General features: G+C 40.3%; 1 protein-coding gene across 2 annotated transcripts in view; it reads right to left on the reverse strand.

The window, feature by feature from the left end:
- Positions 1 to 5,443: 5,443 nt before the first annotated feature.
- VEGFC (vascular endothelial growth factor C) overlaps positions 5,444 to 21,670 on the reverse strand; it is a 111,291-nt gene continuing 95,064 nt past the window's right edge. For both annotated transcript variants that reach the window (XM_058719926.1, XM_058719927.1), the window contains exons 5-7: positions 10,182 to 10,288; positions 9,542 to 9,875; positions 5,444 to 5,961 (exon numbers count right to left, since the gene is read on the reverse strand). In XM_058719926.1, coding sequence (XP_058575909.1) covers positions 5,847 to 5,961; positions 9,542 to 9,875; positions 10,182 to 10,288 — 556 coding nt within the window. In that variant the 3' untranslated portion in view covers positions 5,444 to 5,846. The remainder of the gene's footprint in view (positions 5,962 to 9,541; positions 9,876 to 10,181; positions 10,289 to 21,670) is intronic.

Genomic DNA, 21,670 nt, shown 5'->3' on the forward strand with positions numbered 1-21,670 from the left:
CCCTTTTTTTTTTCTTAAAATACTAGTGTGTTTGGCTTTTTGTCTCTCCTTTTCTTTCCCTTTCCCTCTGTTTTATTAAAATTTATTTATTTTGAGAGAGCGAGAGCACGACTAGGGGAAGGGTAGAGAGACAGAATCCCAAGCAGGCTCTGCAATGACCTACACAGGGCTTGATCTCACGAACCCTGAGATCATAACCTGAGCTGAAATCAAGAGTTGGACGCATAACCAACAGAGCCACCCAGGCGTCCCCATCATACCCATTTTAAGATAGCATCCCCTACTTTTAATATCAGTCTGTCCATCCAACGCTTGGGCTGGAATCGGAGGCTGGGAATGTTGAGTCTGATGTCCCCACATCCTGTCTGATCCCTATGTGCCTTCTCTGGCCTGTGATAGTTCCATTGAGCAGAGATTGTCACAAACATGTAGTACAAACCTCAGGCCGGGAATAAGGAAAAGACTAATCAGGGGTAACAGGTCATTGGGTAAGATGAGCAGGAAATAAGGGGAACAAATCAGTGGGCTGAAAAAAAAAAATCTGTCCTAGAAAGGAGATCGGAAGTATAAACAAGGGGGCATAATAGAGGACACGTTTGTCACATCAGGAAGGCTTTTGAAATCTTGGTGGCAAGACATCTCCATATGACACTAGTGCTGAAGAAAAGCTTATTTTCATTTTTATTTTTTATTTTTTTAATGTTTATTTATACTTTTGAGAGGGACAGAGACACAGCACGAGTGGCGGAGGCGTAGAGAGAGAGGGATTCACAGAACCCGAAGCAGGATCCAGGCTCCGAGCTGTCAGCACAGACCCTGATGTGGGGCTCGAACTCACGAGCTGTGAGATCATGACCTGAGCCAAAGTAAGACACTTAACTGACTGAGACCCCCAGGTGCCCCCCCACTTTTTTTTTTTTTTTTTAGAAAAGCTTGTTTTTAAACAATGTGTCAGCCACATAGTTTTATTTAAGGAGTGTGATGATAATCTCAAATTCCTACTGAATTTAAATATATAAGTTTGAATAGAAGGAAGATGAAGTTTTAAAAACATTAAGTATAGGTATAGCTGCCTTAAAATGATGAAAAAAACCCACGACTTGAACAGCACGCTACAAATATGGTCAGAAAGTCTTCTAAAGTAGTGTTGAATATACAGGAAACATTTTTAAAAGTATTTATGAAATTATTTCTGGTTGAGACCATTTCCAAATCTTAGGCAGCTAGTTATCATTTGATGGATTTCAAAGAAGTTCTTAATGGCATTTCATCGTCGTGGCTATCGAATGAAAGGCGTGATTGCTGTCTGTGTGGACAGTCATGTCTTTCAAGCCTGATGTGTCATCAGCCCTGGTGGGGGAGCCCCAGGGTAGCATCTGAGCGTTTTAGCGTGTGTACTTCCAGATCATGTAGATGCCGGGTCCTGATGGTGCGGGCCCCATACCTGATGAGAGCCGATCACCAGAACTCCAGATGGCTACAACGTTCAGAGTCATCTGTGCTGCAATGGCTTGGCCTCGATGAAAGACAGTGTATGGGCACCTGATTGAGGTTTGCACACGGTGCCCGGGGAGTGTTCCTTTCTGCCTTCTTCAGGAAAGTTACTTGTTTTTTGTTTTTTTTCAAGATAATTACCCTTTGCAACATTTGAAAGAAATTTTCCAGAGTCTCCCTGTGTGACCACCTTTGGTAAGAAATCAGGAAGAACGATGCTGTTGGCTGTCTAAATTAGTTAGCATTTAAGAAATAGAGGCAGAAGGAGAGGAGTTTTCACGTATAATTTCTTAGACAAAACATTTTTAAATGATCGTTCTCTTGATGTGGTCACTGGTTTCAAAGAACAGGGCTTTCTCAACATTTTAAGAAGACTTTAAAAAACATTAAAAATTTTTTTTCCTCTTTGTGGGGTCATTAATCTCAAGAATGGGGCTTCCTTGAACTTCTTAAAAACATTCTCTGTGTGCTTTCCCCCCTTTGCATGTAGTTTAGTACAAACTTTGCAGCTTCAGAGGTGAGATTTGATACACCATTTTCACCCAGCTCTGTCCTTCCACAGAGTAAGAAGTTGAGACTCTGAGGGTTTTGGTGATTTGCTCAGGGGCACAGCAGAAAAGTCAAGATTAAAAAACTGGTGCATAATTCCCGATCCCCTACTCCTTCCATTGTTGTATGCTCTTTAGAGCCGATGAGTTGTGAGCAATTTTTTTGTGAAACTTGGGTTTAAAAAAAATGTCTTCAAGCCGTCAGTCCTCATTTGCCATTCCACCCATTAACAGATAATTATTCCCCACTTGAAAAATATTCTTAATATACACTAAAACTTCCAACATGAACAGAGAAACTGGGAATTATGTTATAAAACATGTCACTGACTTCCTTCGATTGTTCTCTGGGTGTACTCTGTGCCTTCCTCAGATACCATATTGGATTTATTTAGAACTTTCTAGAATCCATCTCTATAAAAATCAGTTAACACTATTCTGTAGCAGAGTGAAATAACTTTTTTTTTTTTTTTTTTTTTTTTTTTTAATGTCCTTCTCATTTGCGGTTCAAGAGGTAAAGTCCCTAAACAACCTTTGAAAAGTCTGCCAGTGAAAGCTCAGATCTGGGTGGGACAGTGTGGTCACAAAGGTAAGGTGAGGGCAACAGACCCTTGTTCGGCTCTCTGCCCAGCACCTACTGGGTTGGGGAACATGCGAAGTTACCCAAGCAAGGAGTTGCATGCTTTGGGCAGCAAGCTATACAAGGCTGTAGTATAAGCTCTCTCACCTGCTGTGTCTGCCTCACCTGATCGGAGCAGGGACCCCGGAAGAGATGAGAGGAAAGCGTGTGACCCTTTCTCCTTGTGTTTAAGTGCATTCTGGGTAGGCCAGTGAATGCCGCTTACGGTCACCCTCAAACTTCTGGTGTGAGTTATATGCACGTGGCAGACAAAGGTTATTTTTAGAAAGTCTAATCACGGATCGATTTCACTCAAGCAGCTAGCAAATTAAAACCCCCTTCCAAAAAAATATGTGGAAGCTAAATGTTACACAACCGCTTTTTTTTTTTTTCCTAAGGTTTTTTATTTTTACATAATCTCTACAGCCAACATGGGGCTTGAACTTACAACCCTGAGATCAAGAGTCACATGCTCTGCTGACTGAGCCAGCCAGGCCCATTAGTCTTTTAAACTGAGAATACAGTATTTAGTTTCTAGACATAAAATTCTATGTATAAACTCTTTAGGATTTGAATGTATCAAGTATCCCGGCAAGCTTCCAGTATTTTCTCATCATTATCCTTGAGATTTGGCTGGGCTGGTATCTTGAGGCTCCTGGACAGTTTACATTCTCACTGTAATTTTGTTTCAGCGTTTTGTTGAATCATGCTTGCTAACATTCTGAGGAACTCTAAAATCTCTAGTCTAAACTGGCACCACAAAATCTCAATTATTATAATTTAGTGACGTGAGATTTTTATCATCCACATAAAATTGTTTGCAAGTATCTTTGGCAGTATATTGTTTCTGCTCATGTTATTTTAAATTTTGACCAAAATTATTACATCTCCAGGGACAAATTAAGTGTTATTTTTCTGGCATGCTTCATGATTTAAGTTTTGGTCTAGTGATTTCTTTTGGCTTAGCCATATATTCTGAGAAACTAATTGTCAACACATACTTGAGATTTTTTTAAAGCTGATAGTGGTTGTTGTATCAGGTTCTCATATTCTTTATGTGGCCTCGGGGTTAATTTGAAACCTAGAATACACTTTCCCCCCTAAATTAGCTAAAAAATCAATACATTTTAAATGTATCAAAACTAAAAACGATTAACCAGATTGCCATAACATTACATAATGTTTGTTTGCTTACATTCTTGGCTCAAATGCGATGAAAAATGATTGAAGTGAATCTCTGCTGAATTTCACAGACGGTGACGATTTTACGCACTAGGGACCGTCTCATCAGGTGGAAAGATATTATTTATTACCCCACTTTTCCTTTGGTAAAATGATCCCTGAATTTGTGCTTGTGGAGAAATCTTCATAAAACTATAGCTTTTGTCAAATGTAAGCATTTTTTCTTTGGTATTTTTACTATCCTCATTTTCTGCTGTTCACATGTTTGAAAATACCCTAGACCTTGGCTGGAACTTTGAATGTACAGCACATGTATTTTCTGCCTGAAGACTTCAGCCGTCCTCACAAATAAACAGGAAGATGGTCATAAATGTATAATGAGAGAATTTCAGAAGATCATCTTCCCCTAATACAGGAAGAGTCTTAATTTATAAATGAGATGTTAAAGTTATGCACAGCACGTAAGTGGAATTCTGTAAACACTATGGACAACATTATTTTAGAAGTCAGTACTCAAAACACTGAGGGCATGTCTAAGGCATCAGTCTGTTTAAATATTTTTCAAGAAAGCAAATTATTTTATGGCAAAACACAAGTACTACTATTTTGAGCAGTCACCTACACCATTTAAAGATGTTCTCGTTAAACTTGCAAGGTTTAAGAGACTTATCTTCATATAACTATAGAATTTTCTTCTCCTTTCAGGACTAATTATTTTTATGTATCGCTGTAGCTATGTCATACCAGGAAATAATCCTGTCCATATGCAAACTACTCATCTGGTTACATTTATGTAGCCAAAATATTTGTTCCTAGAGAAAAGCATTTTAGCATAATGCCTTTTTAAAAACGATGGTGCGCCTGGGTGGCTGAGTCAGTTGAGCGTCCGACTTCGGCCCAGGTCATGATCTCACGGTTCGTGAGTTCGAGCCCCGCGTCAGCTCTGTTCTGACAGCTCAGAGTCCGGAGCCTGCTTCGGATTCTGTGTCTCCCTCTGTCTCTGTCTCAAAAATAAACATTAAAAAAAATTTTTTTTAAATGAAATAAACACTCCAATTGTGTTACGAAAATGTTTCCTTTTTAACACAGAAGAGCATTTAAACATGATCTCCAGTGTATTTTAAACGTGCTAGATAGGAGCATTTCCGCTTACACAAAGTGTTTGAGTTGGTCAGAAGAAGTCAAATATCCGGGAAGGATTCTTTTTGAGTGAAATATTTTAAAGCCATTTTAATACATACTGAGGGATATTAAATCACATGAAGAGTCTGAATGAATCATCCCAGTGCGCGGCATAACTTTCATCTCGGGGACATACTAAGCAGACGAACTAATAATATGTTCCGTATTGACTCGCTTGGTTATAAATTCAAAAGTGTCACGTGCTACAGTATTTATAATTATTAAATATATTGAGATGAATTTAAATAAAATGGAATAGCAAATGTTGTCTCTCTGAAACTTTGTTTTCTAGAATCACGCTTTTTCAGAGTCATCAAAATCTGACGTCTGGTTAGAGGAAAGGAAAAAGGGCAGGGGGAGGTGCACGTTTTCATATCATCAAGTTTTGCTCATCATGTAAGATAGTAATGGACTGAACTTACCAGTTTATAATACAGCTTTCGTTTTATTTTAAACATATTTGGCATGATATAAAAATATTGATCACAGTGAGCTTTACCAATTGTTATTGCTATAAAAATGAATGCAGAAACAATCTTTTTAGTGGAAATAAATTATATAGTCATTATTATTTTTTTTTTTTTAAATCACAAGAGAAAAACCTCAGCTGTTTGGTCCTTGGTAGAAAACCAGTCATTGAAAAGAGGTCTTTTGCAGGTGAGCTCCAGTCCATTTCTGTAAAGTTGTCCACACAGTCCAGCGAACCCTGACTTGTCTTGGTCCACATGGTCCCACAAAGGTCCCTCTGTTCACGGACAGTTCTAGCGTGGCAACACGGTCTTCCAAGATCGCCAGGTGACAAGTTGGAAAAGAGCGCAGCCTTAGTTCACGTGTGGTCTTTTCCAGTACGAAGGGACACAGCGACACACTTCCTCACTAAATGTAAGTCCTTGTTCACAAGGCTTCAGTCGATTCGTACACGGTCTTCTGTAACAACTAGGAAAACAGAGAGGAAAGCGTTTGTGTTGACGACCAACACAACGGATTCACGATGCTACAAACGCAGTTGTTTTTCTGCATTTAAAACGAGAACAAAGTTACTCATGTGATCATAGACCTGTTCTTAGGTTTCTGTCTGTCTGAAGTTCGAGGCTGAGAATTAGAAAACCGAGGAGGACCGCAAAAGCCTAAAACCAGCGTTGCTGCTCGAACAGATGTGAGGGGGAGGTGATGTGAGCACTGGTTCTTTTGAAGTGTCCTCTGCTTTGTGGATGAAAGGAGCATAAAAGAGAGACTGGGAAAGTGAGTGTTGAAGTTCTGCAGATAGAGTGTGAGCCCAGAGGCGTGGCGGAGTCCCCAGGAGTCTGGGTGCTTGTGTGGAACCCAGACTTGGAAGGGATGACCGTGCGCCCCAGTGGGGAGCCCCGCCCTCCCTTTGTTTCTCTCCACCCGGCAGGCAGCTGGCTGTGCCACGGGGTCCCTGTCCCTCTCCGCCTGGGCTCCAGGGGAGAAGAAGGTGGTCTGGGGGAGGGGGAGAGGGACGGTGCTTCCCTGGGCCCCCCCTCTCTTCCCACCCTGGACTTCCAGTGGGGTAAGGACAGATGCTCCAAAGGCCCTATTGCTCCAGTGAACGGGAGCTGCCTTTGAAGAAGCTTGGGGGGTGTGAGACATGTCCAGTGCAAGAAGGGGATGGGCGTCCAGGGCGTAAGGCAGTGTGGCCTGGCAGGGAGATCAAAAGCACGCTACAGAGACCCTGCACGTGTGAGTTGGAAGTGTCATTTCTTGTGCTCCGGAAAACATACCTAGTTCAAGTGTTACTTTTTTTTTTCTCCTCTAAGTGCAAATGCATTATTGTTGGACTACTGGTATTCCTTTACTAAAAAGATGCAATTCTCGGGGCGCCTGGGTGGCGCAGTCGGTTAAGCGTCCGACTTCAGCCAGGTCACGATCTCGCGGTCCGTGAGTTCGAGCCCCGCGTCAGGCTCTGGGCTGATGGCTCGGAGCCTGGAGCCTGTTTCCGATTCTGTGTCTCCCTCTCTCTCTGCCCCTCCCCCGTTCATGCTCTGTCTCTCTCTGTCCCAAAAATAAATAAAAAACGTTGAAAAAAAAAAGATGCAATTCTCAATGATCAATGGAAACTGATGATTAAGGCAGTGGGCAAAAAATATATACTCTGCCCCTCTCCGACACTTTTGGAATACATATTAAGAAATGAGTGTCCAGGGGCGCCTGGGTGGCGCAGTCGGTTAAGCGTCCGACTTCAGCCAGGTCACGATCTCGCGGTCTGTGAGTTCGAGCCCCGCGTCAGGCTCTGGGCTGATGGCTCGGAGCCTGGAGCCTGTTTCCGATGCTGTGTCTCCCTCTCTCTCTGCCCCTCCCCCGTTCGTGCTCTGTCTCTCTCTGTCCCAAAAATAAATAAAAAACGTTGAAAAAAAAAATTAAAAAAAAAAAAAAAAAAAAAAAAGAAATGAGTGTCCACATTTTCAAAATATTATATGTTTTTGCTTCGATGTATACATATACACCTGGAAGTATATCCTTAGAAAAATGAACACAGCGTTTCAGTAAACAGAAAGTCTTCATGAAACAACGTATACTATTAGGAGAATTACAAAGATCGAAATCTTTTTCTTAGGTTAATATAAGAATTCTGTAGACAAGTGTGGTGGCTGGTTTAGTCTTATGGAAACATAAGATCAGGCTTTCCAAGTATAGTAGGGTCGCTTAGAAGGGTTCACTATGCAAAATGGTTAATAATCTGTAGTAAGATTTAGTATATACAATATTCTGCCTTTTTGAAGTATCCTTCTGGGAGGCAGATACCCAGATAAAATTGGGATACAGTTGTTGCTCAAGATATTCTAAAAAGGAAACACAAGATCCCTATAAGATACTCTGACACAGTAATGGAAGAAAACAATGTCATCCATGAGATACCTAGATTCACTGAAGTTCCTTTATGCAGCACCTAAAATGTTAGTGTGGACAGATCATTGGCGACATAAATTAGAACAGGAACACAAGCCTCACGAGCATCAAAAAGATGGAAATTTTACTTACTGGGAAAAGTAGTAAACATTGATGTAGGTAGGAAATTGTAAATACATGAAATTGAATTTTTTAAACATGTTTGTTTATTTTGAGAGTGAGAGAGAGAGAGAGAGAGAGAGAGAGGAATGAATGAATCCCTAGCAGGCTCAGAGAGAAGAGAGAGAGAGCGAGAGAGAGAGAATGAATCCCTAGTCCCTGGCAGGCTCCAGGCTGTCAGCACAGAGCCTGACATGGGACTCGATCTTAAGAACCATGAGATCACGACTGGAGCTGAGATCAAGAGTCGGACGCCTAACCAACGTAGCCACCCAAGAGTCTCCCCCAACCCCTCAATTTAAGTTTTAAGTCATGTGAGTGCTCGTCTGTTGCAAGGGCATTATTGCCATCTCTAAAGAGTGTGCCGGAAGAAGAGAAGCCAGTGTTGGTGATGACAAACCGACGGTCTGAGAGCTGAAAGGGCAGCGAGGAGAGTGAAACGTTATGTCAGCCAGGACAAAGAGGGGAGCTTCGAGAAAAAGTACACAAAGGACAGGTTACACGAACACCGACGTGTCCACTGAATTTGGCAGTGGAGTCTACGGATACCTTCCACAGAACTTTCTCATGGAATGCCAGGGCGTAACCTCGGTTACAGCTGGTTAAATATGTGACAGATGCAAGAGGCGAACACAATTGCCAAGTGCCTAGGTCTTGGCGCAAGTTCGAAGAGGACCGAGCTTCCCTGCTAACATACGCTCGGCATCCCAGTAAGATGCTAATGAGATGTAAGTCCGGGAACGCTCATACACTGAGGGGAAAGAAAAGTAGTTGACGACGTCAAAAGTATGGGAGAGAAAAGGCCTGTCTGGCGGAGCAAGGTTGAAGAAAATGCCGGAGGCGCCGATCTGGCTAAAATGCAGACCACCTCGCCCTCAGGTTAAAGAGGAAGCAGCTCAACCCTGGAAGGGTCTGAGTCCAACGATCTCATTTTCTTTTTCTTGGTGGAAAAGGGGGCAGAATCCACGTTTCAGGAATGAGTCTTGAATAATCTTGAGCGATATATTGATTTATTTCTCTAACTCCACTATTCAGCTTAACTGTCATTCTTTCTCGATACAACTCTACAATTAGTGGCACTATCCTGTCCTTTGAATATGTTGCATAGACGTTTCTGCACTGAGGACAGGTGTCCGGCCTTATGATGGCATCATAATTTTTGGTGGGGGCAGTTGAGTGTTGTTCGGATGTTCCAGAAACGCTCGTCAAGGGACTGTCCCGTGCCTCTGTCTCCCTACCACTATGACAGCCTCAGCCTCTGGGACAAGGATTAGCGTGTGTTCGGAGCTTGGATCTGGTTTGGGTTCCAGACCAGATTGTTTTTCTCAGGAGTAAACAGGGTATCAGCGGAAGTTTAACCTTGGTTAGAAAATAACAGAATTCGCCTCCCAGAACTTAACTGGTCTCATTCTAAAAAGCAACTGCTCTTTTGGTTGAGAAAAACTATTCTCAGTAAGACAAGTGAATACGATTTATGAAGATTTCTTACCTGCATGTTTGATGTTGAAATTTCTTTCCTTTTAAGAAGCATTTCTGTGAATTTTCTGTACACTCACAGGCACATTTTCCAGGGTTTAGGGGCTGACTTCTTGGACAGGTTCTTTTACATACGCACTGGCACGTGTTTTCATCAAATTCTCTGTTGGCCCCACATGAGTTGGGTAAAAGTTTGTTTTTACAGACACACTGGCATGAGTTTCTGTCTAGTTCTTTGTGGGGTCCACAGCTGGAAGGCCGGAGCCCCCCTCTGCAGACACACTGACACGTCTCTTCATCAAGCTCCTTGTTGGGTCCACAGATGTCATGGGATCCATCTGTAGAGTCTAGACAAATACAGTCAGACATCTTTACTATACTTTACTTAGCACCAGGTGTGGTGGGAAACAATTAAAAGCATTTAAAAGTGTCTTCGTGTGTTTCATTGAAGGGTTGTGCACAAACATGGGTATGTTCCTTTACAAGGAAACTCAAAATAATCCCACTGCCAAGTAGAAAGTGGCCTGTTTTGTAGTCACTTATTTCAGAGCAAAGATGATCTTAATACCATACATGTGCTTTTAATATTAACATATTTGTTGACCAAAATAGAGACCCTTGGCAGTTAGTCTTTAAAACATCATTCTGCTTACCTTCCCCAGAATTAGAAGGAAAAATAAAATCTTGCTGAGCCAGGCACCTGCACAGGTGATCATTCCAGATGTAGTTTGTGGGGCAAGTCTTGTTTGCAGCCTGGCACCTTGGGGAGAGAGAGACACACGAATTAATAGTCTAACTGGTACGCAGAAGGGATCGTCTCTATTCTTACCGACGTATCACAAAGCCAATGCATGCTTGTGAAAAAGCTTTACCGTGACAGAAGGATGTTTGAAGGGAAATGTGAATATCCCTTCTCAGACTACCCTCCTCACCCCCATGTGCGGCCACTTTCTAAGCCCAGCGGGGACCACTCTCGGTGGTGGGGTCTTGTATCGCTTCCAGACTTTTACCGGGTTAAGGCAAGTGCATTTACTCGTATAATCACATAGTGGTTTAGCTTGTGTACAAATGGAATAAGCCTCTTCTATCACTCTGGAACTTCTCCGTTCCACTAAACAGTATATTGTGGATATCTTCATAGGTTACATCATCATGTACTGTTACATCCACTGTTTAGTGGTGACACAGCAGTCCATCAAATGGATGTGCCATGAATCTCCGATCGGTAGCTAATGAAATTGCTTCCTACTTTTGGCTTTTTCAAATAATTCGATAGGAAACATCTTCATACATTTACCTTTACTGACCTTTCTTTTTTTAATTTTATTTTTTAACGTCTATTCAGTTTCGAGAGAAAGAGACAGAGTGTGAGTGGGGGAGGGGCAGAGAGAGAGGGAGACACAGAATCCCAAGCAGGCTCCAGGCTCTGAGCTTTCAGCGCGGAGCCCGACGCAGGACTTGAACTCACGGACTGTGAGATCATGACCTGAGCTGAAGTCAGATGCTCAACCAACTGAGCCACCCAGGTGCCCCTTTCCTGATGTTTCTGAAACACAGATACCTGTAACTATAAAGTGTCCGTTAATACAAATTTCCACTCTACACTCCACCAGAAAGGCATCGAAGTCTTGTTAATGCTGCTGTTCTAGGTTTTCCTCCCTCTCTCTTTCCTTTTCTTCTATCCTCATTATTTCGGTAAAAGTTATGAACATACGGGCTTCAGTCAAGTACACCAAGCGCTCTTTTGCTGCAGCTGTCCCACTGTTGGCTAACTGGGCCACCTTCATGTTGACGCCTGTATGAAATGAGCCCTCTAGTTTGAAGCTTCTCTGGCATGAACAGATGTCACAAGCTCATCTTGCCCATTTCCCCCCTACCCCCAGAATCAGCCATTCTTTCAAGGGGCCCTAATGCTGCTTGTTGGAAAATGGCATTTGGGATTAGGTTCGTTCAGTGACATCAGGTTACACTGACCTTTGCAGGGCACAGCACTAGAAAATGCGTGTATATCCCATAGAATGTCTCTGTAGGTAATGTTTACCCAATAGAAGGATTCTTGGCTCCTAATATCCTAACTTAGAGTGTCTATAAATCTCTTACTACCTAATTGTTCAGCTGAGGTTGGTGCAGGGGAAATAATTATACAATTATATCTTCCACACTCAGTATCGTGAACGACAGGTGATAGGAGAGTGTTGGGTTACATTCCAAACTGTTAGAACATAACATCATCTTCACAGGGCCACTGAGTGTAAACAAACAGGACATGTGCTTTGGATGGTGCTAAGAAAAGTTTCAGAGGCCTACTGCGTGATGAGGTAATGACACATCTTTCGTTAAAAGACAGCCTGATGTCTTGAACAGCACCACAGAAAGGAATTTTTGAAGTGTAAGCACATCTATATTTTGCAACCACTTTTTCCTGGACAACCACTTCTGAGAATTTATGGGAACTCTCCCACCCAGCAGTCTCTACAGGAGCCCCAAGACCCACAAAATCTCTCTTGGTTCCATTCAGTATGATTGTTTCCCTAAAACACCTTCCCCACAGCACTGCGAATGGCAATGACTGTCTTACCCTTACCCCTCCTTCCTTGTGCCTTTCTTCAAGGGTCATGTCTCCAGCTTGATGAAAAACCATCTGTGATGGAAAGTTTTCTTGAATTTTATTTTCAAGAAATAAAATTTCTTGAATTTGTAACAAGTCTTTGAACGCTGTGTGCTATCTGCTTTCCCGTCTCATAAGCTAATTAATTTCTCATTCAGCATGCAAATAATCCAAGTAACCACATATAAAGCAACTGTGTGTTAACAACTATGATAACTGCTGGATGATCAAGGGAACAGCGTTTGAGCATTTTAGATCCTATCAAGATAGGATGTTCCTTTTCCTACAGATAGTTAAGTTGTTTTGTAGGGGATTAGTTATGTTTGGGGTTTCCCTACAATACTTTATAATTCTTCCCATTTAAAGCAATAAAAGATATGTTTGCAATGTATATTTTTGGAAATAGGTTATTGATTTTAAGTAAAAGATACGTGTACATATCTTTAGGAAAAAACAGTCACAGAGCTATGTCCAAATACAATGTAACATTACTGGGGTTTTAAATGTACTCCTTTGACTTCATACTAATAACTTCCATTAAAATCTTTGTTACTAACAATCTTTATATTTTCTAAAGTATATATAAGAATATACTTGCCTTATATGCTACATGCCTTTTTATAATTTTATTTTTTGAAACATTTATGTGATTTCAGTTAAAATTATGAGCAAATATATATTCAGAGGATTCATTCTGACCCGCATCCTAAGCATGCTGATACTTTTTGTTGCTTTTTGTTTTCAGTGTTTCTTTCTGTAAATAAAGGAAAAGTACGTACGCATGTATATCTTTTCCTCCATTCTCTTACACAGAAGACAGCCTCTCTTACGTGCTGTTCCAAACCTTGCTTTTCTTGTGAACAATATCCCCTGGGGAACATTGTACTTTCCCGATAATTTTACATATTCCCAAGAACAAGTCTCTACTTACCACATATTTTTGTCATTAGAATTTTCTTGGTTAATCATAAACCATTGTTCCACATAACATTTAGACAGTATCAGTTTTCTAAAACAATATCGTTTTTTCCTTTATCTCCTTTCCAAAGTGTTAGTACCCTTCCATCAAATAAGATGCAGCTCTGTTTAGTTACAGAATAATAACACCTAATCCTGGCTGAATGAGCTTAGATTACTCTTCTGTAAGTGAAGAGAAGTCCATTTTGGCTGTATTGCCCTACTCTTGACATATACGTGAGTTAAGTAACACACTCCCATGTTGGTATCAGGAGGGCACAGCGCTGTGGTGGTTGCAGTAGAAGGGAATTTTCATTTTGCCAATATGTGATTTATACTGCCATTACCGAAACCCAGCATTCTCCCAGCTGTTAGCTGTAATCCACCAGTGGATCACAAATCAATTATAAGGGATGGGAAATGCATTCTTAATGTAAAAGAATGACATATAATAAAATACTACTAGAATGCACGCATAAAGATGGTTTCTGCAATTATATGCCACTTATATATGTGCATATATATTTGTAATATATGCAATATGCATACATAAACATGTATATATAAATATGCATGTACACACCCTCACACATACAACCTTCCCCCCTCTGCCACATGTGTATATGTGAATATGGTAGCAATGTCAAATGCGTTCTTTTTTTACTTATAGTAGTTGATAAACACATGACTAAGCTATTTATTTTTTATGGAAAGAAGTATCCAGAGATCTAGAGATCCCCATCACTAGCCAAGTGAGACTGGTCAGTAATGGGTTCTTCAACTGCAGGAGTGTGTGCTAACGTATCTGTGCTGAACTTTCAGTAGGTATACAAGATTGTGCACCCTAAATAGATATGAAAATAAAACATTTCCTGTTTCCCATGAAGTGAGGAAAAAAGTAGAGTTTTCTAATATTTCACATTCTTAAAAATATAAGTTCAAAAATATGGACCATGTATAGAAACCAATGTAGAAATGTATTTCTGAAAATGTCATAACAAGGTATCTACTGTCTAGTTTTACAGAACGGTTTCATATAATCTGGCTACGCTAGCCATTTTGACTCTGCACATTCATGTTGAGTAAAAATATAGTCTTCAGAATAACAATTTCAATTATGTCACCTGAAGTGTTTTTGCTAAAGTAAACTTGATATTAGTAATTATGCTTTGCTAAAGGCGAGCTAAATATTTTAAGTTCCAATATTCTTAAAACTTAAATTTCTAGAAAAATGACTTTAGAAGCTTTGCCAAAAATAAGTAGCTCCTACTTTTCAATGTTAACCTATTTTAATGTTGAAATTTGAAATCCTGCTAGATACCATTTAATTAAAGAAACATGTATCTGCATAGAATACATTTTCATAATTATTAAATGAGGATCCCTACTCTAAAAGTGAATGGCAAGTTGTTAGCATTTAAAGCTTCTCATGTGAGAAAAAAGGAGACACAATTTCCAAAGTATTATTTTAGAATGAAAGAAAATGTTTTTACTGTGGATAGAGGGGTGAGCACAATTTACTTATTTTCTCCATATCTTAATCTCCAAAGCATTTTTATTCTATTGAGATATTTCTTCAAGTTCTGCACATTGATGTGTGTAAACACATTAAAACGTTTAAATAAATTAGTTATTTTGTACATTGTATTTATGATTCCAGGGCACATTTTGTCTCCAAAGCCAACGCTTATGCCATTACTTGTAAAGTAAATCTTGGTGGAAAGTCACATGTAAATAAACGAACTTGCCTACTTTTCCTTTCCCCCCGTACACATAACCATAGCCCCGTTCATATTTATGCAGGTAAAAGACACTTTTCTTAAAAATTCTTTCATTACTTCACTTCACCGGTTTGGTAGCTACTGCTAGTTAAGAGCAGAGAACAAAAATGTAAGGGGATGTGTGTTACAGAATAATGGATTTAATGATCAAAATGGTTCTTATGTTGCCGTTGATCTCTCTCTTGAAATTTTCAAGGACGGATATGTCCTGTGCATACTGGATGAGCTACTGGCTCTTGTGCCTGGGCCACTGCAGCGGACTGTTTTGTGCAAACTGTTGTTTGGGTTCTTTCAACTTCTCTACTTTTTGCCCCTTGAGTTTTTATATACTTGGAAATCTCCTGACCCCCCGAATCCGTATTTAAGGAATGCTGACACATTACCATCTTTTGTTTGGCATTAGTGAGAAGTGAGCTGAATGTATTTCGTAATATATCTCTAAGTGAGAAACAATGAACAGCGTCTTGATTTGTATTAAACTACTACTGATCTACTTGACCAAGTATCTCTTAAAATATTTCATAGATCATTCAAGATGAGTGTTAACATTAATTGAATACACATTCAACTTGTGGCACTCAATGGCTTTTTGAAATAGCACATTGTCTCTGTGACATGAACTGTGCTATTAATCAAGTACTCTGATTGGCATCTATTTTCGTAAGGTGTCTTCACAACAATGCAACTGATTAAAATTCTGATGAAAGTGTGGTACGTGTAATACAGTTGTGTTCCTTAAGTAGCAATCCTGCCTTAAATCTTATTCAGTGTGAAGTGTGATCCAGTAATATTCGTTTGAAAGCATGTGCTGTGGGCTCTCCTACATTTCTTCTGAGCATCTTGATATCATCCAATGAGCTAGCCAATAATATGCTCTGTACTCCATTAAGAAAACACAGAGGGGGCACTCTGACCACGTTAATACTTTGGATAAATACCCAAATACAGGTTTGGTTCCCTAAATGCCAACTGTTGCTGTCATCTGAACTTCACCCGCTATGATTAGCAATCATTCAGACCTGTAATTATATTTTGAAAGCATATCCACCCAGACCCTCCCAAGGTTGCAGTCAGAGTAGCAGCTGCAAGGGCAACTCTTTTCTTTCACTCTCAGAGCCACACAGCCCTGGGGAAAAGACTGCAACAGTTTGATTTCCAAAGACTGAATTGTGTTGTTCTTGAGTTCTTTATGCATGGCCCTTGATTACACTTGACTATCTGATGCAAGGTATTAGTAATAGGGGAATCTAGGGAATAAGGGTATGGAGTAGATGGGAATTCTTTATACCTTTTTCTCAGTTTTTCTATAAGCCTAAAACTTCTAAAAAAAAAAAAAAAAAGGCTGTGCTTTCACCTGTTATTGTTCAGAAGACAGAAACCAGACAGTCCAAAGGTGGGTACACAGGTCAGCACGGTTAGCTTCCTGTTAGAAAAAATATGCTCCAAGGCCTGGAGACTCTTACCTGAGTTCCATGGCTAAATGGATTCATGTTAATCAGTGCTCATTTGAAGGGGCTAGACAATATTTAGATAATAACGAGCTTTGTAAAAAGAAAAAAAGGATGACCAGACCTACGAATTAAGGTTTCAGAAATAACTGCATATGATCAGGAGAGTTTTAAACCTATCAAGAGGGGATTTTCAGGGCAGGACACAGATGCATATTTTAAAATAGTGGGAAAGTAGTTTCTGGCCAACTGGAGCAAGACTTCGTGTCCCAGTTTCACTGGCAGATGTATTGTCTCTGCATTTCTGTTCTGATGCAGTTTACTAACTGCATCGTGCTACTCTATCTCTATTTTTGGTAAAGCAAGAATGGAATGCATGATCTTGAAATGAAAAGGAAAGAAATAATTAAAAGGAGAAAATCAAAGCCTAATGGATATTCAAGCTTCTAAGCATTCAGACTGAGGATCTGTTATAGATTAATGAAGACACTGAGCCCTCAAGTTCTACATCAAAGGTTGCCAGGGCGATAAATTTGCTCTGTTCCTTGGAGAAGAGAGTCGTTCTCACACGAATGAAATTTTCCTTAATAAGCCCGGGTAACTCTAACTTCTTAGAGGCAAATATGTTTTATTTTGTGTCTTAGTAAACAATGTTGACAACTTGGTAGAAGAAATGAAAACCAGTAAACAAATAAAAATGAATGAGCCTTCAAGCTAGAGTTTTCCATTTTCTCTTTTTTTCACCCCTTCTTTTCCTCTGTTACCACATCATGGCTCTCCCCCAAAGACTGGCAGAACCTCTTTATCCGGTTGAAATCATACATATTTCTATTTTGTATTCATTAAAAAAAATCCAAGGTACCCTGGCTGTGCTGAGCATGCTCTTGTCACTCCCCTACCAAAAAACTCCATATGCTCCCCAATACCTCCACAGGAAGGGTGAAACTCTCTAGGCTGGTACCCAAAGCTTCCTAAGCACAGCCTTAGCACTGCCTTCTTAATTGAATCTCTGATGGCCTTCTTCCATTAACATGCAATCCTCGTCGATTCAATTCTCATGGATTTATTGTCCCCAGAATGTGCTATTTCCTTTAGGAACCCTTTAGGAACATTGTCAGTGATAACCAATTAACCAATGAATTTACCACTGGGTAGAATTCATTTCATGGCACTTATGTTTCAAATGTGACATCTCTCTCCTTTGATTTTACTCTCTTCCTAGTATGTAGTATATTGCTTCCCTATAGTCTGTATCGTAGAATAAACATGAATATTCATTCATTCACTCACTCATTCATTCATTCATCCATACAATGGAATACTACACAGGTATTTAATGACCAAAGGGGGCCTGGAGACCTTAAAATGATTACATCTCTAAAACATCATGTTCAGAGAAAAGAGTACTGTCACCATTTTAACATATTTTAAGCAAAGCCGTACTATACATTCTTTTGTCTTATAAAAATGGAAGAGCATGAATGAGGATACAATTTGCAATCAGTGGTTGCCTCTGGCAAGGAAGGGTGCTGAATGGTGACCATGGCTTTGGGTTGTTGTCTTGAGTGAGTATGACAGAATTGGGGTGGAGGGATATGTCGTTTTTGCATTTTTTTTTTTGTTCTTTCCTATATGTTTGAAGGGTTTTTTGTTTTTTGTTTTTAATGTGAAGAAGTTAAAAATGTAGTCATGACTGCATCCCCAAAGGAATGGATTGACTCCAAATTTAGTCTGAGTCTCTGGTTTGCCACTCTTGAGTTGTGTGATGTTGGGGCAAATGACCAAATCCTCCTGATTCAGTTTCTCATATGTAACTGGGAATTCCATTCCCTTGTTTCTTCTTCCTCCTTCTCAAAGTGGTTGTGCAAGATAGGGTATTAATAAGTGTTACCTCCGTAACACATATCCTTCAGATGAGGGAGTCCGTCACAGTAACTCATGAGCTTTTTCTAAGACTTGATCTTCAGACCACTTCTTTGTTCCTTGAATTCTTGTTTGGCTTTTGCAATATCCTTTGGATTCTGTAATAACTAGTTTTGAATCCCTGATTTTTCTGACTATTCTCAGTCTCTGCACAGACTATTATTTCTCCCAGTTTCTTAGATATGGATATTCTGCATAGTGCCAGCTGCTGCTGCTTTTTTTACTGTTTCTATTTTCCTCGGTTGGGCTCATATCAGCTTCGTGCTGGCAGTGGCCACCTCAGCGCCCTCCCAGCTCCACATCCTACCGCCTTGCAAACATTTCTCTTTGATTTCTTAGAGATGCCACTCTTCCTGTGAACACGTGTTCCCTGTCTTGGTGAATACTGTCCATGCACTGCACCCTCAACTTCTGCCTCTGTTCTCCTGTACCTGCCATTCCCAAGCCGTGACTTTCTCAAAATTGTCTCTCCATCTCTTTTCTTTCCATCCCCATTTCCACCGCCTTGGTTCCTACCCTTGTTGCTTCTCTATGAGATTGTTTCAGAAGCTTCTTCTCCAGTTTTTCCACCTCTTGTTTTGGGACTCAGTATACCTACTACGGTGCTATCCATGTTTTTTCTATTATTACACTGCCATCCAGATGTTCTTTCTATAATATGCAATGTAAATATCACGGGTCATACATGTATCTCTTAATGGCTCCTGAGAGACTTGAAGACAAAGTCCATCCTTGGCATGGCAGATGCAGTTCTCTGTACCTCTGCAGACGCGGGCATCTCGTGTGTGACGGGAGGGATGCAGCCTGCGTTCTTCCTCTGCCTCGCCAGCTCATGTCCCGTGTGCATCTTTCTGACTCACGGGATTTCTCTAGAGGAGTGAGCCTGTCTACCTTCCTCTCTCTCTAACCTACCATAATAGCAATACCAAGTAGATACACAATAAGTGTTTGATGAATGACTCAATAAAGCAGAGCACAGTGTACATTTATGTACTTATGATATTAGGAATACTTGTGTTTGTACTCTGGCACAGAGCGGTTTTAGTTAAGGAATTATCCATTTTTTAAAATATCCCTCATCTAGGATGGTGTGACACACATGTAAGACTGAAATATCTCATGAATGGATAGACACTACTTCTATCAAGTAAAAAAAAAAAATCTCTGGCATCACTTCTTAATTACAAACGATTCCCTCCATACCTCCATAGAAAGAGACCCTCCATGTAAGGGGCCATGGGAATCCATGGGGTTCAAGCTGAAGGAAAATATAGGAGGAAGTAATTGGAAGGAAAGAAAATAATCTATGAGAACATCAACATGAATATTGATATCTAACCACTTCTAGAGAGAATATCTTCTACCTCTGGACTTTCTGACGTGTCTTGGTATTGATATTGAAGCTTGAAAGTTGTTGGGGTTTGTTTGTTTTTGTTTTTTTAAATACTATAAGATACTGGGGGAGAGCATGGGCTTAAGAGATGAAAAGACTTGAATCTGTACTTTTTTTCTGGCACTTTTCTTAGCTGTTCAGCTTTGTTATGTGCTGATTAACACTTCTAATACTCCGTTTTCCCATTTGTAGAATGTCTGTAAAAATAGCAGCCCAAGTTTATTGAATGCTCACCGTCAGGCATCAGGTACTGTGCCAAGACCAGGCAGGTGTCACTGAGTATAAATGTCACTGCATCCCTATGTGTTGGATGTTGTCCTCTTCCTTCTCCTTATTACTCTTATTCCATTTCACTCTTCTACGATATCGGACTAACGAAATGTCATTGAAGAGGTTAATTGTGAGGATTAGGTTATAAATGTGACACTGCATTTTTGAAGAACATTTGAATTTATGTTTTGTACATGAGGAAAATGAATCACAAAAAGTTGACCGAAGGTAGCGAAACTCACAGCAGAAAATGAGTTTTGTAATTGGGAAGCTGCTTGCAGTGTGCACTATTCCCCCCCTGTGCTCTGTGGTGTGGACCATCCATGCGGCCACCTAGCAGGGTTAGGATGAGCATGTGGCGGTGTGTGGCAGGTGCCTGGTGCATGGTAAGGTTTTGTAAAATCATAATGGTGATAATTGTACAGACAGAACACACGTCGTCCCTCCCTGACTGTGCGCATGCTCGGATCCTCCCTCCTTGACTCCGCGCATGCTCAGATCGTCCCTCCCTGACTGCGCACGCAAGTTCCGATCGTCCCTTCCTGACTGTGCACACGCTCTGAGGCCAGAATCAGCCAAGCCCGTGCCTATCCTCCCTCACACTACCTTGGAGGGTTCTTGGCTCGTTTTAGAGACTCAATAGTTTTTTATGGACAACTCACTTTATGAAAGATTCATTTATTTACTGAATTATACTTCTTCATAGATAACCTGGAACAAATGGTCTGCTACTCATTTAATCTCCTAATAATGGGACTTGAGCACCATGCACCTGAGAAAGGCAAGTCTTGTCTTTGTCCCAACAGTGGTTGGTAAGAGCGCAGGGGTTGGGCAGAGCTGGGGGCCACTGCTGGAAAATTTCGAACTCTATACAAATGAGGGCTGGGAGGCCCTCCCTGCTGGGGAATCTTGAGAATCTTAAAATATTTGACTTTGTTATCATGAACATTTTAAGAAATCTACCATTTTAAACCTACGTGAATTTCAAAATTATAGTTAATAAAATAGGTCTGTTGCTTTTGGCTTTTCAAAACTCTTATTTTGTTGAGAAATAAGGGGCATATGATAAAATGCTTGTATTTTAAGTTCATTTTTTTACACATGTAGGTACCCATGTAACTATTACCATAATCAAAATATGGAACATGTTTATCACCCCAAAGTTTCCTTTTGCTCCTTCCAGTCAATCCCCACCACCTATATCTTGAGACAACTCCCAAAATGCTTTCTCTCAGTCTAGGTTCTATTTGTCTCCTCTAGGGTTCATGTAAATTGAATCATATAACATGTAGTTTTTAGTCTAGCTTGTCTTACTCAGCTTGATGTTCTGAGGCCCATTCATGGTGGGCGTGTCAACAGTTCATTTGTATTATATTGCTCAGTAATGTTCCACTGTATGGATATACTGCGGTTTGCTTATGCATTCGCCTTTGATGGGTATTTGGGTTGTTTCTAGTTACTGGCTAATGAAGCTTCTGTGGACATTCATGTGCAAGTTATTGTGTGCAAATATGTTTTTAGATGACTTATGGATGATATCAGAAGTGTATTATTTAAGTTGATAAGAATCTGCCAAAATATTTTGCAAAGTGGTTATGCCGTTTAACATTCCCATTAGTGACATACGAACATAGCGCCATGTCCTCTCCACTATTAGCTTTTGTCATTTCTTTTTAATTTTGGCCATTGTGGCAATTCCTGCTATTTTTAACAAATGGTTTTGCCACTTGGCTTTATCTCACCATATATAAGTTGCCATGAC

This window comes from Neofelis nebulosa, chromosome 3, assembly GCF_028018385.1.
Source record: "Neofelis nebulosa isolate mNeoNeb1 chromosome 3, mNeoNeb1.pri, whole genome shotgun sequence".
In the NCBI taxonomy this organism is placed as follows: Eukaryota; Metazoa; Chordata; class Mammalia; order Carnivora; family Felidae; genus Neofelis; species Neofelis nebulosa.